Source organism: Carlito syrichta, unplaced genomic scaffold (genome assembly GCF_000164805.1).
Source record: "Carlito syrichta isolate Samal-C Ts95f unplaced genomic scaffold, Tarsius_syrichta-2.0.1 Scaffold312037, whole genome shotgun sequence".
NCBI lineage: Eukaryota > Metazoa > Chordata > Mammalia > Primates > Tarsiidae > Carlito > Carlito syrichta.
Window position 1 is genome coordinate 839,972 of NW_007256133.1, and position 14,705 is coordinate 854,676.

The following is a 14,705-nucleotide window of genomic DNA, read 5'->3' on the forward strand; positions in this document are numbered from 1 at the left end:
AAGACAGAACTGATCAGGATTCTTGTCACAATACGGGGGTGCGGGACAGAGAATAGGAATAAAAACTACATGTAAAAAGAATACCAGGAGACCCTCAGGAGAGAGACACAGAGCTGAATGACAATTTAGGGAAATTGTGCCAACCATGGGATCTAGGGGGGGTAAAAGCATGGGTAAGATTATTTTCACTGAGAAATAATTCAAATACCACAAAATGTACCCTTTTGATGCATGCCATTGAGTGGCTTTCAGCATTTTTACAAGGTTATGCACTGTCACCCCTATCTAATTTCAGAACAGATGCATCACCACAGAAAGAAATCTCATTCCTATTAGCAGTCATGCTTCTTTTCCCTTTCCTCCAAGCCCTTGACAGTCACTAACTAACTTTTTATCTTGACAGATTTGTCTATTCTAGACAATGCATATCAGTAGAATCATACAACAAGTGTCCTTTTCTGCTTGGCTTCTTTCATTTAGCCTAATATTTGCAAGATCCATGCGTGTTGTAAAGTCATGTGCCAGTACTTTATTCATTCTTCCGGCTGAATAACATTCCATTATTTAGATATACCACATTCAGTTCATCCATTCATTCATTCACTGGACATTTGAATTGCTTCCACTTCTTGGTCATTATAATAAGGCTGCTATGAACACTCATGTACAGATTCTTGTGTGGACATATTTTTCAATTCTCTTGGGCATATATCTAGGAATAGAATGACTGGGTCACATGGAAACTCTTTGTTTAACATTTTGAGAAACTACCAACTATTTTCCAATGCACCATTATACAATCCCACAGCAATGTATAAAGGTTCTAATTTTTCCTCATCTCCATCAATACTTGTTACTGTCTATTTTTATTATAGCTATCCTAGTAGTATCTCATTGCAGTTTCATTTTGCTTTATCCTAATGACTAGTGGGCACCTTTCCATGTGCTTTTTGGGGGCCATTTGTATATCTTCTTTGGAGAAATGTCTATTCAAATCCTATGCTTATTTTGTAATTTATTGTCTTTTTATTGTTCAGTTTTTAAAAATTCTTTATGTATTATGTATACTAGATTTGTAAAAAATATGTGATTTGCAAATATTTTCTCCAGTGCTGTGGGTTATCTTTTCACTTTTTCAATAGTGTCCCCTGACACTCAAAATGCAGTCTAGTTTTTCTTAAATTGCTTGTTTTAGGTGTCATCTCTAAGAAACCGTTGCCTAATCCAAGATCATTAAGATTTCCACCTGTTTTCTTCAATGATTTATATTTTGGCCCTTATATTTAGGTCTTTGATCTATTTTAATTAGTTTTTCATATGGTGTGGGGTTCATCTCCATGAGATTTTGATAGACATAATTGATTCATTCAGGGTGTCCAAGCACTGTGAGAAATGAACTGGGTTGTCCCTGGAGGAAGAATAAGAAGAATTCTTTTCCCCAAGGATCTAATACTGAAAGATTCTGGTTGTCCTGACACTTTAATGAGAAAAATGTAAAGATTTGGTTTACGTATTGAACTAGACCCAATTGGATTCTGTAATCATGTAGAATAGATACCTTGCAAATGTTCACTTATTGTATATCTTTTGCTGCACTCTAATGAAGATCTTACCTTCTCAATGGTAAGTTAATGATATGATGATTCAGATGTATACAAAAGATGGCTACCGTTCAGCAGTGAAGCAAGAAGCTATGATCAGTGGAATACTTTCTTGCTTTGGTGATTATGATAGGAAAAATGCATACAGTACCTCTGTCATGAACAAAATAAGGGAATTAAGGAGAATGAGCTGGCACATAGCCAGCTCAATTAGTTAAGAATACAATAGGAAAACTTCCTCTATGACTTGTGATTGCTGAACTTGTTGTCTTTTTTCCCTACCTCATACCCTTCCGGTAGCACTTATTAACCTCTGTCCTCGATGGTCTCTTACATTTCTGTATGACTTCTGAACAGAGGTATTGACAGCCCCACCCACTCAATGCCAGCATGGCTACCACCCAAAATAGCCTCATAAATGTTGGTTCTCTGTAGAGTAGTGCTTGCCTTCCTTTGGAACCGTTCATTTGATGTTTATCTTTCCATGATACTAAGCCTTCTTTGTATCTCTATCATGTAACGTGGTCCTAGAGTATAATTATTGAGTAGAGTGTTTGCTGATTTTACATCTGTGTCTGATCTTCCTTCAATTATGCTTCAATTGAAAAAACAAAGACTAATTGTGTCTATTGAAAATGTGGACCATTTTTCATGGAACTTGACAAAGCAGAGTCTAGAATTTGTATACAAGAGTAGAGGGTCAAGGAGAGTCAAGATAATTTTTAAAATAAAGATTCAAGTTTAGGGGTACTTGCATGAGTTCAGTACACCAAGACTGATCTTACATTGTACTAAATACATGCAGTATGGCATTGGCACAGTGATAGACAAGTAGATCAATGAGATAAATAGCTCAGAAATGGAGTTTTGTATGAAAGAGATTGGGCATTTGTTCATCAAACCATTTCTCTTTCCTCCTGGGCATAAACTAAATTACATTTCCCAGCTTCCCTTGCTGGCCTCAATGACTAACCACAGGTAGTGAATGTAGCATGGTCAGATTTTAATTTTGACGATCAATTGGACATGACTGGTTTTAATTTATAGGTCTCGGATAGGTGATGGGATTGAGACTTTTTTTCATATAATCATCGGCTGTTCAAGTTATTTCCTTCCATAAGATGCCCATTCATAACTTTTGCCCATTTTTCTACTGACATGTTTTGCCTTAGTTCTTTGAATATTCTGAGTACTGATCCTCCACTGCTTATGCATGTTATTTGTGCTCCCGTGCCAGTCAGTGGGTCAAAGGCGGAAGTGGCACATACCATTTCCAGGCATGACCTACAAGATCCTCCCGTGAACAATTCATTTTCCCCATCTACCAGCTGAATGTTAAGGTTTCTTAAGAACCCCTGAGCAGAGCAAAAGCACAAGATGAAGGGAGTCCGCGTCCCTGAGTTCTACCTAGAGGAGAGTTCCCAGGGCAGCAGACCATCCAGAGAACCTGTTGTAGTTCATAGATGATTCATGTTCAAAAATAAACTTGTTATGCTAAGTTACTGAAATTTGGGGCATGTTTGTTGGCCTAGCCTCATGAATCATGCCTGAATGGAAAGTTAGCATACAACAGCTGGCTCTGTGGATATTGCAGAGACATTAGACTATTGAATACACAAGGCTGGGAGCCACTGTCTATGTAGAAAACAACAACACAAATTCAGTCTCTACCTCATGCCTTGTTCCAGGTGGATTCATGATCTAAATGTGAAAAGCAAAACTTTAAAACTTTTAGAAGTCTGCCTAGAACATATTTATGATATCAGGACAGGGAATGAAAGTATAAGACACACAAACATTATACTGTCAATTATAATTTCCATATTTTTATAGACTCCTTTAATACATCAAGTAATTTGCCTTTTATTCTTTGTTTGCTTAGAGCTTGAATCAAGAATCAAGAATCAATACTGAATTTGAACAAATGTTTTTTCTGTGTCTAGGGCTGTGTCATTCTTTGTTAATTTCTCATGTCATAAATGTATTGATTTTTTTCAGTACTTCCAAGATGTCACTTCTGTGTCTTGGGCTTATAAAGTTCTGATGAGAAGCCTGTTGTTCTTATCTTAGTTCTAAAGCTAAATTATCATTGTATCTCAGAAATGAAACTATCTTGAATATTAATAATATTCTTTTCAACATAAAAAAAGACATACAAAGTACAAATTAGGAGGGAAAAAGTCATAATAAATTGTGTCAACATGAAAAACTTCTGAAAGTACCTTAATGTGAAAATGAGCCAAAGACTGGGAGAATATTTAAAACACATATCCAGCTGGGTTCGGTGGCTCAGCCTATAATCCCGCGCCTTGGGAGGCTGAGGTGAGTGGATTGCCTGAGCCCACGGGTTCGAGACCTGCCTGGGCAACTTGGCAAGACCTCATCTCTTCAATAAATCAAAAAATTAGCCGGGCGTTGTAGCGTGTGCCTGTAGTTCCAGCTATTTGGAAGGCTGAGGCGGAAGGATCGCTGGAGCCCAGCAGGTCGAGGTTGTGGTGGCTAGGAGTGGCCACTGCACTCCAGTCTGGGCAACAGAGTGAGACTCCAACTCAAAAAAATAAATAAATAAATAAATAAACACATATCCAATAAAGGATCTGTATCCAGAATATTCAAAGAATTAAGGCAAAACACCTCAGTAGAAAAATGGGCAAAAGTTATGAACGGGCATCTTATGGAAGCAAAAAGCTTGAATAGCTAATGACTGTAAGAAAAAAAGTCTCAACCCCATCACCTGTCAGAGACTTATAAATTAAAACCAGTCATGGTAGACTGATTACCAGAATTAAAGCCTGACCATGCTACATTTACCACCTGTGGTTCGTGTGAATTGCAGCAAGCAATTTGGAAAGCAGTTCTGAATATTTAGGAAAGTTGAGCAAACCTTCCTGTGTCCCGCCAATCTCACTGCTGATGGAATTGGTGATATTTCATCCTTTTTAAGCTTGGTGGTTCGTTGTGGTTTCTGGGGCTTAAAAATTTTTTTTTTAATTTTAAAGATATGGGTCAATTCAGGGTTAGGTATACAAATGGTCATTGTGTAGGTAAAGTTTGGACCTCACTTTGGTCCCCACTTCACCTGGTTTGAGATCGGGTACCCTTATTGATGAAGTGTCATTGTGTTATTATTCTCACCTTTTTCTGTGTCTGAAATAGTTGATCATATGTCTTTAAGATAGTCATACCCCCCCTCTTCTCTCAAGTCCTCCATCCTGCAGGTGTTACTGGATCTACCTCTGTCCATCCTGTTCTTCTCACTTAGAGCAGCCCATTTGATATTAATCCTGCAGTACTTTTCCATCTGTGTGTGTCCACTATGATTTCTTTCACCAGTATTTTGTAGCGATCTTTCACCTCCTTGGTTAAATATATTCCTAGGTGGGTTTTTTTGGCAGTTATTATAATTGCGATTGAGTTATTGCTTTGAATCTCAGCTTGGTCATTATTGATGTATCACAGTACTACTGATACTGTGTATGTTGATTTTGTAAGCTGAGACTACTGAATTCATTTATCAAGCTCAGGAGCTAAGCTCTGGGTCTGCAAGGGCAGGGAGAATGGTATGAGGGATATTGGAGGCTCAGAACAGGGAGGGTGAGAAGGAAGTGAGGGTGAAAAATCACCTATTAGGTACAATGTGAACTAGTGGGGATAACAGGCATACTTAAAGCCCAGATTCTTCACCAGTATACAATACGTCCATGTAACCAAAAACCACATGTACTCCTAAAGCTATTGGAATAAAAAGTTTTAAAACTAAAATAAAACACATTTTATGTGTCTTATAAAATAAAAGGCATTACTTATTATAAAATAAAACACATATATTTGGGTGAAAAATCCTTGAATATTTCCAGGCTCCTATGAAAAACTGATTTGTGGCAATGACTAGCCACAGAACTTAAAATCAGCACATACGTTAATTACACATAAGAGCATACCATACACCAGACACTAGGTGTTTTCTTGTGCTCACTCACTCTTGCATCGGGTTTTTTAAAAATCCCCTGGCATTAGCTCTTTTAATTCTCCATAACAGCTCTAGGAGGTTGATTATCATTATTCTCACTTATGAATGAAGAAACAGAGGTGCAGAGAGGTAGTCGGTAGCGGAGGTGGTATTCTCACCCTGCCAGTCGGTCTCGTTCCCAGACCTGCACCATGAACCCACTTTCTGGTGTTTCTGCTGTGCCATGCCCAAGCAGGAGCGTGGAGAGATTGCATGGGTCACTGAGGTCAAAATTGATTTGAATCGATTGGAAATGAGATGTCCAAATTAGCCATGTGAACCACTCCGCCGGCTGAATTCTCCAGAGTACTTTTTTGGCTCATGTAAGTGGCTTGTTAACTTCCAGTTGTTTTCTTCCTCTCCCCAAGCAATGGTCTAACACTGTCAGCATTATTGGGGAGTACTTGGAGGGTTTACAGAATTCAACAGCCATTTCTAAATTCAGAGGACTTTTCATTTACTGAATAATGCATCTTTAATTACTGACCAACTTATGCTGGTTTGCAAAGAGTGAGACTGTTTATTGCCAGCTGTATCCCACCCTAATAGATAAGAATAGCATTTTATATTATTTTATTTTATTGGTAATTCAAGCCCTCTCTCAGGGGGGAGTGTGTCACTTCCCCAATACTTGTACTTCAAAGAGATGAATTGCTTCCTGGTCTGGAAAGCAGCCAAAGCTCTAAATTGACATGTTCAACTGAATAATAAATTTCATGTAAGAGAATGGTGCCAGATGCACAGTGATTTGATAAAAAGGCATTTGAACTCTACAAATAATATAAAATATTTCTCTTCTTGAGAAATTTTAATAAATTGTTAAATAAAAGACTGCGTGAAAGGTTTTGTGCTCAATTCAGCTTCTGCTACACATTTTAGTGAATAGATTATTCTGGCAGTATGTCAGCAGGAGGCAAGGCATTAGATAATTACATGTGAAATATTCCAAGTGGCTGGGCCACACCCCCATCTGAAATTTACAAACCTTTAGAGATTCTTTAGAGTTCTAGCACAGCACTGGTACGTGCACTGGGGGATGGGGAGATACCCCTTATCAACAAGGGTGCCTGAATGATGCATATTTGTATACCTAACCCTTAACTGTATCCCACAATTTTAAAATAAAAAATATCTTAAAAAATAAAAAAATTAAAATATTCTTTGCAATTAAAAAAAAAAGAAGCAAAGACTCACTATTTTGCAAGTTCATGGCATCGCTTTTCCTGACTGGGTTTGGCTCAAACATGCATTCTTATCTGTATCCTTTCTTATCTGACCCTCAGGACACCATGCAGATCCTTGCGATGAAGTTTCAGTGTATTTGTTCCATTTGTGTTAGCCAAATGCATTCTCTTATCTCTATTTAGAGCTATTAAAACATTTTGCACAGCACCTTCTAAGAATATAGGGCATAGGCTCTGTTTTAAGAAATAGTAGTCTTTATTTTTCCTTCCCGAATATGCTTTTCTTCAGAAACAACACAAATCCCCAGAATTTTAAACAGACTTTCAGGTCACCAGAGAGAGAAAAGCAACAATCTCTTACTCAAAATGGTTAAATAAAATGCCAGAATGTTAGAGTACTAAAGCCATTTTAATAATGTTATCATTTTTAGGCAGGCCCCATCAAAATAGAATGTTGTGATTATCCTTTTAAAAGGATGAAAACAAAAAATTTAATCTTTTACTAAAATGCTATATACTTCTTCCAGCTGTCATTGCTTATTTTTCATGGTAGATAGTCATGTTTCTATGATTGAACAATTTTATTCCAAGCAGGCGGTAATCTCTGTACATTCAGGCACTTTAAATTAATAGATTAGGCCTCACAGCTGTACTCAAAAATGTATTTAGAAGACATCCTTTAACAGAATAGATAGTGATGTCATTGTCTTTAAGAGCTCATCAGAGTTTAAACCACAGAAGATTCGGAAAGATACAGAAAAAAAGTTTAGGTCAAGCAACTTTGTGTATTTAAATCTGACACAAACACAATCCTAGAATGCCAGATCTTCAGAGTGTTAGAGCAGTAGATTATACACAATCTGTCCTATAGATAAAGGGGCTGTTTCTAAATTGACTAATAAACTGCAATGATCAATAAGTGTCTGCTGCCATGGAGATAAACTAGGCTCTAATTCAAGGTCCTTCCCGTTTGGTGAGGCATCAGTTTTTCAGGCAAAAAGCTTTCATGTGCTTCCAAGAGATTTTCTTTCTCTGTGTTCCCCACCCCTCTACCTCACCCCAAACCTCTTATTCTGGAGGTAAAATGAGTGGAACTTCAGGGAGATCCGAAAAAACTTCCTGGGCTTGTGGCTGATGTGTGTATTCTTATTCTCACTTCTGGGTCACTTATACTATATTTCTTTTCTTCTTTTTTTTTTTGAGTTGGAGTCTCACTCTGTCGCCCAGGCTCGCAGGCAATGGCATGGTCACAGCCATCCTAGTATCGACCTGCTGGGCTCAGGCAATCCTTCCGCCTCAGCCTTCCAAGTAGGTGGAACTACAGGCTTGCACTACTATGGCTGTCTAATTTTTTGTGATTTATTGTAGTGATGAGGTCTTGCCAAGTTGCCCAGGCTGTTCTCACACTTGTGGGCACAGGCATTTCCCTTACCTCCTGCCTCCCAAAGTGCTGGGATTACAGGTTTGAGTCACCATGCCCAACCTATACCGCATTTCAAAATCAGGAGTGCTGCTCATTCTCTGAGTTGTCAAATAAATGAATTGCACAAATACACATGCAAACTATATGTGTGCACGTGTCTAACGTTTCAGAGTGAGGCTGGCCTTGGTTTTTGTGCCTCCTCTTCCAGTGCAGGGGATTTGTGTGACAGATATTTCTGCAGTGCCAAAGAAAGAGGGTCCTTTTCCACATACGGTTCCAGAGAAATACTTTTCAAGGTCACTAAGAAGCAGGTCAAGTTCTAAAGCAGATGCTGGACCCAGGATTGGTTGGTGAATGCAAATGGCGAGGGGGCCATTCATTTTTCATGACATTATAATTAACACACTGTCTGCCTCCCGTAGGTTCGACCTTTGGGAATGAAGAACAGCCAGTTCTGAAGGCAGTTCTGTCTTCTAAAGACACACCCAAGGGGGCCAGCCGGGTAGCCCCTCCAGCGTCTGCCAGCGTAACAGCACCCCGCAGGAGCTTGCTTCCAGCGCCAAAATCCACTTCCACACCTGCTGGTAAGATGTCCCGTCCTGGAGAGACTCCGTGGTGGCATGCCCTTACTGCATTAATAAAAAGTCTTTGGAACGTCCCTGGGCACATCAGTGTCTGAGGTGGGATGGTGGATTCATTAAATGGCATTTAATAATAATAATATCAAGGCACCTTCATAGCTTCTTGTGTTCAAATTCTCACAAGTGCCTCACTGCTCCCATGACTGGCAACCCTTGGAATCACAGTTTCAGTTTCAGAGAGCAAGAACTAAGCTATTTTGAGAAGATTGGCCTCTGGCTCAGGGAAGTGGGTGCTTAGGACATCACTGGAAGGGCTGTAGGAGCAACGAGTTTCAGCACCCCACAGGGATACACTGTCCCTACAGCAGTCCAGGAGCTCTGTACCCCCACTGGCTCTAGGCTGTCACCTTCAGAGCTAGGACTCAGGGCTCCCCGGATGATCCTGAAACAGGGTTGGCTCTTGAAACAGGGTTGGCTGTGTCTGCTGAGTTCATGCAGGCAAAACAGATCCCTGGGCCCTTCCCCTCCATATCTATTAAACCAATAACTGCTTTTTTTAAAAAAAATTTTTATTACTTTGAGTCAGTCAGACTGGAGTGCAGTGGCACTATTGCAGTGACCACAGCCTCGACCTGCTGGGCTCAGGTGATCCTTCTGCCTCAGCCTTCCAAGTAGCTGAAACTACAGGCACATGCTACCATACCCGGCTAACTTTTTGATTTATTGTAGAGATGAGGTCTCGCCAAGTTGCTCAGGTTGGTCTCGAACCCTCGGGCTCAGGGGATCCCCTTGCCTCCACCTTCCAAGTGCTGGGATTACAGGCGTGAGCCACCACGTGGGGAACTCAGCATATGCAAAGGTGTGACAAGCACAGGTTCTTGGCAGCAGCAACTGCCCAGGCAACCCCTGGCCACTCTTCCTCTCCCATCCCACGCATGAGTGCATCCATTTGCCTGCAGGGATGTCTAAGCATGTTGTCCTTGGCATACCTTCTATAGTGCCAAAGAAGGAGAGCCAGGGAGATAGAGTGGATATTGAGTCCTCATATTTATTCCTCCATATTTTTTTCTACATGCATATAATCATGTATCAACACACATACCTATGCATGCCTATGGGCTTTTAAAAATGAGATTGTATTAATACCCATTTTTCTGCATGCTGCTTCCTTACTCAAAGTACATCGTGGAAATATCTTCAAGTCAGCAGTATGGCTCATTCTTTTCCATGGCTGCATGGTGTGGAGCCCATGATTTATTCCACCATTCCTTTGCTGATGGGCATTCACTTCATAACCAGCAATTTATTGTTTGCGGCAATAAACATGGCTGCTGTAAACAGCCTTGAATGGGTGGCATTCTTCCTACAGGATTGATTCCTGGAATAGGATTCCTTTGTTTGGTGCATTAAAAGATACAGCTAGATTTCTTTTCAAAAAGGTTGCAGTTTTAGTGTTTCACCTTTCTACCCATATCTCTGCTAGGAATAGGCGCACCCTCCCCCCCTTTCTAAAGTTTTGGTCCACTTGGCGGGAATCAAGTGTTATCTCAGTGTCATTTTACTTTGCATCTTCCTGACCACTAAGACTTGGGCTCATTTACTTTTGTTCTTCCTCAGGGAAAGGGAAGCTTCTGGGGGTGATGGACATGTCTGGCACCCCCGTTGTTTGCCATAGTATTTGACTCACTGCCAGCACTGCACATCTATTGGTTAATGGTTGGATGAATGAAAGTTGCTTGATGTTTGGAGTTTTCAGTTTCATTGTATTAACAGTTTGACCAGTTTAAGCCTAAGAACGTTAAAATACAATACAAATACAAGCCTAAGAAACGTTAAAATACAGCTGTACATCAACACTATACCATGTGATATGGGCATTATGGGATAAAGTAGGAACTCATCTGAAATTTATTTAGCTCTTTTATGCATGAGAGTCACCTGCAGGATTTGTAAAAACACAGATTACTGGGCCCCATCCCTTGAGTTTTAGACTAAGTAGGCTTGGCTTGGGGCCTGAGAATTTGCATTTCTTATAAATTCCCGGGTAATGCTGCTGGTCTAGGGATTATGTTTTGTGAACCACTTACAGGAAAATGGGTTAGGAATTTGAACAGACGGTTCATAGGAAGAGAAAGGCAGATGCCTCTTAGCTATATGAAAAGATAATCAACCTCACTCATAATAAGAGATATGGAAAGTAAAACTACAACGAACCACAAAATTGCACCTATTAGACTGGCATAAATTCAAAAGTTGGACAACATCCTGTGTTCGTGAGGCTTCAAAGGAACAGGCATTCTCATATATTTCTGGTGGGAATAGAAAATGGTACAGCTCCTAGGAGAGGGAGGTTGGCAGCCTCTAACAAAATCATATATGCATTTATTCTTTGACATAATAGTCTCACCCCTAGGAGTCTTTCCCCAAGGTAACCTGACAAAAATGCAGTGCAGGAAGTGATTCATGGCAGCTGTTTGAAGTCGTAAAAGACTGGAAACAACTCAAATGTCCATTCATTGGGGGTCAACTGAGTAGATTGCGTTAGATCAACAGGACGCAGTGCTATAATGCTGTCACATGAATGGGGAAATATCTCTGTGTACTACTGGAAGCTGGTTTCCAGGAGATATCATTTAGTAATAAAAGCAAAGTAGAGAAAAGTGTGTAATCAGCTCCCTTTTATCTCAACAATAGGGGAATTTTATATTATATATGAACTAATATTAAGAAAAAGTAACCGAAGTATAAACTATGAATAGGGGAATAGAAGGAGGGAATAACATTTCATACTATATATATTATATTATATTATATTATATTAAAAAGCAATAGAAGAATAAGCTATGAATTTTTTTAAAAAATTACTTATAGAGGAATAGGAGGGAATAGGGATAGAGGCTAATTGTAGACCTCACATGCACCTTGTTTTGTAGATTTGAAGTCACATAAATATTTTACACAATTATACATCAACATTACATTTGAAAAGATATCAAAGTCAAATGAAATTAAACAAATGAAAGCAATCGTATAGCCTGTTAGTGGCAGAACCACATAGGAAAGTATGTCCCTGATAGAATGTGCCCAAGGTTCTGAAAGAATTGCAAAAAGGTCTGAAACTATTTTCAGTAATTATATTACTGGTGGTAGTGTTACTATTGTGATTTTGCATCAGCTGTTATCCTGAACTTGTGTACTATGCGATAATGTGATATGGGCATTATGGGATAAAGTAGGAACTCATCTGAAATTTTTCTTGGAAAAAAAATTTCCAGCTATGTTCATTGGAAAGTTAAAAACAATAACTAAACTAATGGTAATGAGCTCCCCAGTGCCCAGGTTGTAATATCTATGTACATTTCTCATTAAATGGAGAAAGGGGTCCTTGAAGAAGCAGCTCTTCCAGGTCTAGGACAGGAAACGTAGGTCAGAACATACCAGAAAGCCAAGAAGAATTCACAGAAAACTAGGGTTCTAACAAAAGGCCCCAGGTGTTGACCTGAATAAGTTCCTATTGGTAAAATAAATAAAATAAAAATTTCTGAAAGAGTGAACATCGGTAAGATAATATATATGAGGGCATACGATACAAAACAAAACAAATCCCAAATCAGTCACTTTGGAAGATGGTTGGAAATAACCCCATTATTTTAAGATCTGGCAAATAAAGAAAATAAATAAAACATTTAGCTACTTCTATTCGGTCTGTACCTCAAGATAACCAAATATTGATTAGAGGGAAGTATCTCTTTATAAAAGTATTCTTGCTAATGAAGATATAAGAAAATATTACCTTTTGCTGCCTCTAATTGTTCAGTAGGTAAAGGCAATGATCATCAATTGAGAGAGACCACTAGGTAGTATGAACTGTACCAATAGAAATACATACAGATGACCTGGGAATTAGTCTTGGGCGAAAAAAATGAATCTGATGTAGCCTCTAGGTTTAACTAAATAACTCACTGGAAATAGAAAGGAATGCAGAGAAGCATATTAAATAACACCATGGGGAGTGAATCAGCAAACCCAGGCTCTGGAAAACTCTGTAGAACAAACCAGCTAATGTATTCAACAGCAACAACAAAATTTGTGAGAAACAAAAGCCAAACAAACATCTCTGGGGAGGAAAAGAAGAGGGAGTGGGAACAGGCAGATAACAAAAGATAGAGACATACCAGATGATTGTAGTACGGATCTAATTTTGAATACTAATTCAAACACACCAAAAAAGGAGAGAAGATAATTACAAAAATGTGAACATTGGCTGTTTCATGATGTCATGAAATTATTGTTAATATTTTGAGTTTGATGGTACTGTTTGTAGTTGTTTTAAAAAGTCACATTTTAGAAATTCACGTTTATGAAATGATATGTTATCTGGGAGTTTCTTCAAAATAATCCAGGATGGTGGTGAGAGTCTGTGTTATAAAAGATGAAAAAACACCGACCACACATTGTTCGTTGTGAAAGCTGGGTGATGGGATCCAGTAATCTCACTCAACTAGTCTCTCTGCTTTAATATATGTCTAAAGTTTTATGTAATTACACAGTAAAGTGAGTAGCGAGAGTGACTGGTCTTAGTGGAAATAGAATCAAATGAAAATAAGGCATTTCATGTCAAGAAGAGGGGAAAAGGAGGGTAGTATGTAAGATCATACACATTTCATGACTTTTCCAAGTGCTTCTGCTAGAAACGGGATTTTGGAAAGCCGTGCAATGGTGATAACAATTGTCTTCCATTTTGTATCACTTTATAAAACACTAATGTATAGAATCTAATTTGGTCCTCACAATGACCCTCAGAGGTAGGCAGAAAAATTATTGTTATAGATGAAGAAGCTGAGTCTCAGAGAGGTGACATGAGTTGTCCAAGGTCACACAGTGACATCCAGAAATAAACATATGTTGTATGAAGGGGGCACCCCAAATAGTCAGAACTTATTTATAAAAAAATTTTACATTTATTCTTATGTGTTTAAACTTCAGTCACCTTCAAAGTGTTCTTTGTTTGATGCAATACACATCTCAAGACACTTTTTCCACTGCTCAAAACAGTTTTTGAACTTGTCAATTTTGATGTCTCTTAGTGTTTCTGCCGTTTTTGTTTCATCTCTTCCACATCAGCAAAGTGTTTCTCTTTGAGGACTTTCTTCATCTGGGAAAACAAAAAAAGTCACTTGGGGCGAGATCAGGTGAATAGGGAGGGTGGGACATGGGAGTCATGCATTTCTGTCAAAAACTGATGAACACTCAGCTCAGTGTGGGTAGATTGTGCACATCATCCGTGATGAAATCGGCAAACATGTTGAAAGAATCTCCGAAAAGAATTCACTGAAGCCAAATGTAACCTCTCAACAACTCTAGCTGGTACACTGATACCAATGGGTTCCTAGAACTGCAAGGAGCCTGCTCTCCCAAAGATAATTCTGGTTTTTTGGGGGCCCCCTCATATATGTTTATATAGTGCATTTTCCATAATATCATTATAAATATCCAGCTGGGAATGATCAGAATTCCATCTGTGGGCTGCAGTGTGTCTACTACCAATAGATTGCATGCGTGTGAACTAGGTATGGTGGTAAGCAGGGTGGTACCCAGGGCTTCTTGCCTCAGGTCAGGCTCTCCTTGAGGTCACCTGGCTAGGAGTTCAGATGGGGGTGCCTTGACTTGTGGTCTTCCCTTATTCAATCATGACAGAGCATACCCCACACACAATCTGCAGGTTTTGCATCAAATTCTAAATAACACCATCTTGGGAGAGAACTATGACTCATTCCCTAAAAACTGTGTGTGTGTGTGTGTGTGTGTGTGTGTGTGTGTGTGTGTGTGTGCGCGCGCGCGCAAACATTCATGCAGCCCTTCCACACTGAACATGTTGGTTATTTTCTCCAGAGGCAAAATTTCAAG

The 14,705-nt window shown here is 39.2% G+C and overlaps 1 protein-coding gene across 1 annotated transcript in view; it reads left to right on the top strand.

The window, feature by feature from the left end:
• Positions 1-8,801, top strand: part of LOC103271956 (microtubule-associated tumor suppressor candidate 2-like) — a gene marked incomplete at its 3' end in the record, with an annotated part of 212,321 nt that extends 203,520 nt beyond the window's left edge. Inside the window, exon 4 of the mRNA XM_008069445.1 lies at positions 8,640-8,801. Within this exon, the coding sequence (XP_008067636.1) occupies positions 8,640-8,801 (162 nt within the window). The remainder of the gene's footprint in view (positions 1-8,639) is intronic.
• Positions 8,802-14,705: the final 5,904 nt, after the last annotated feature.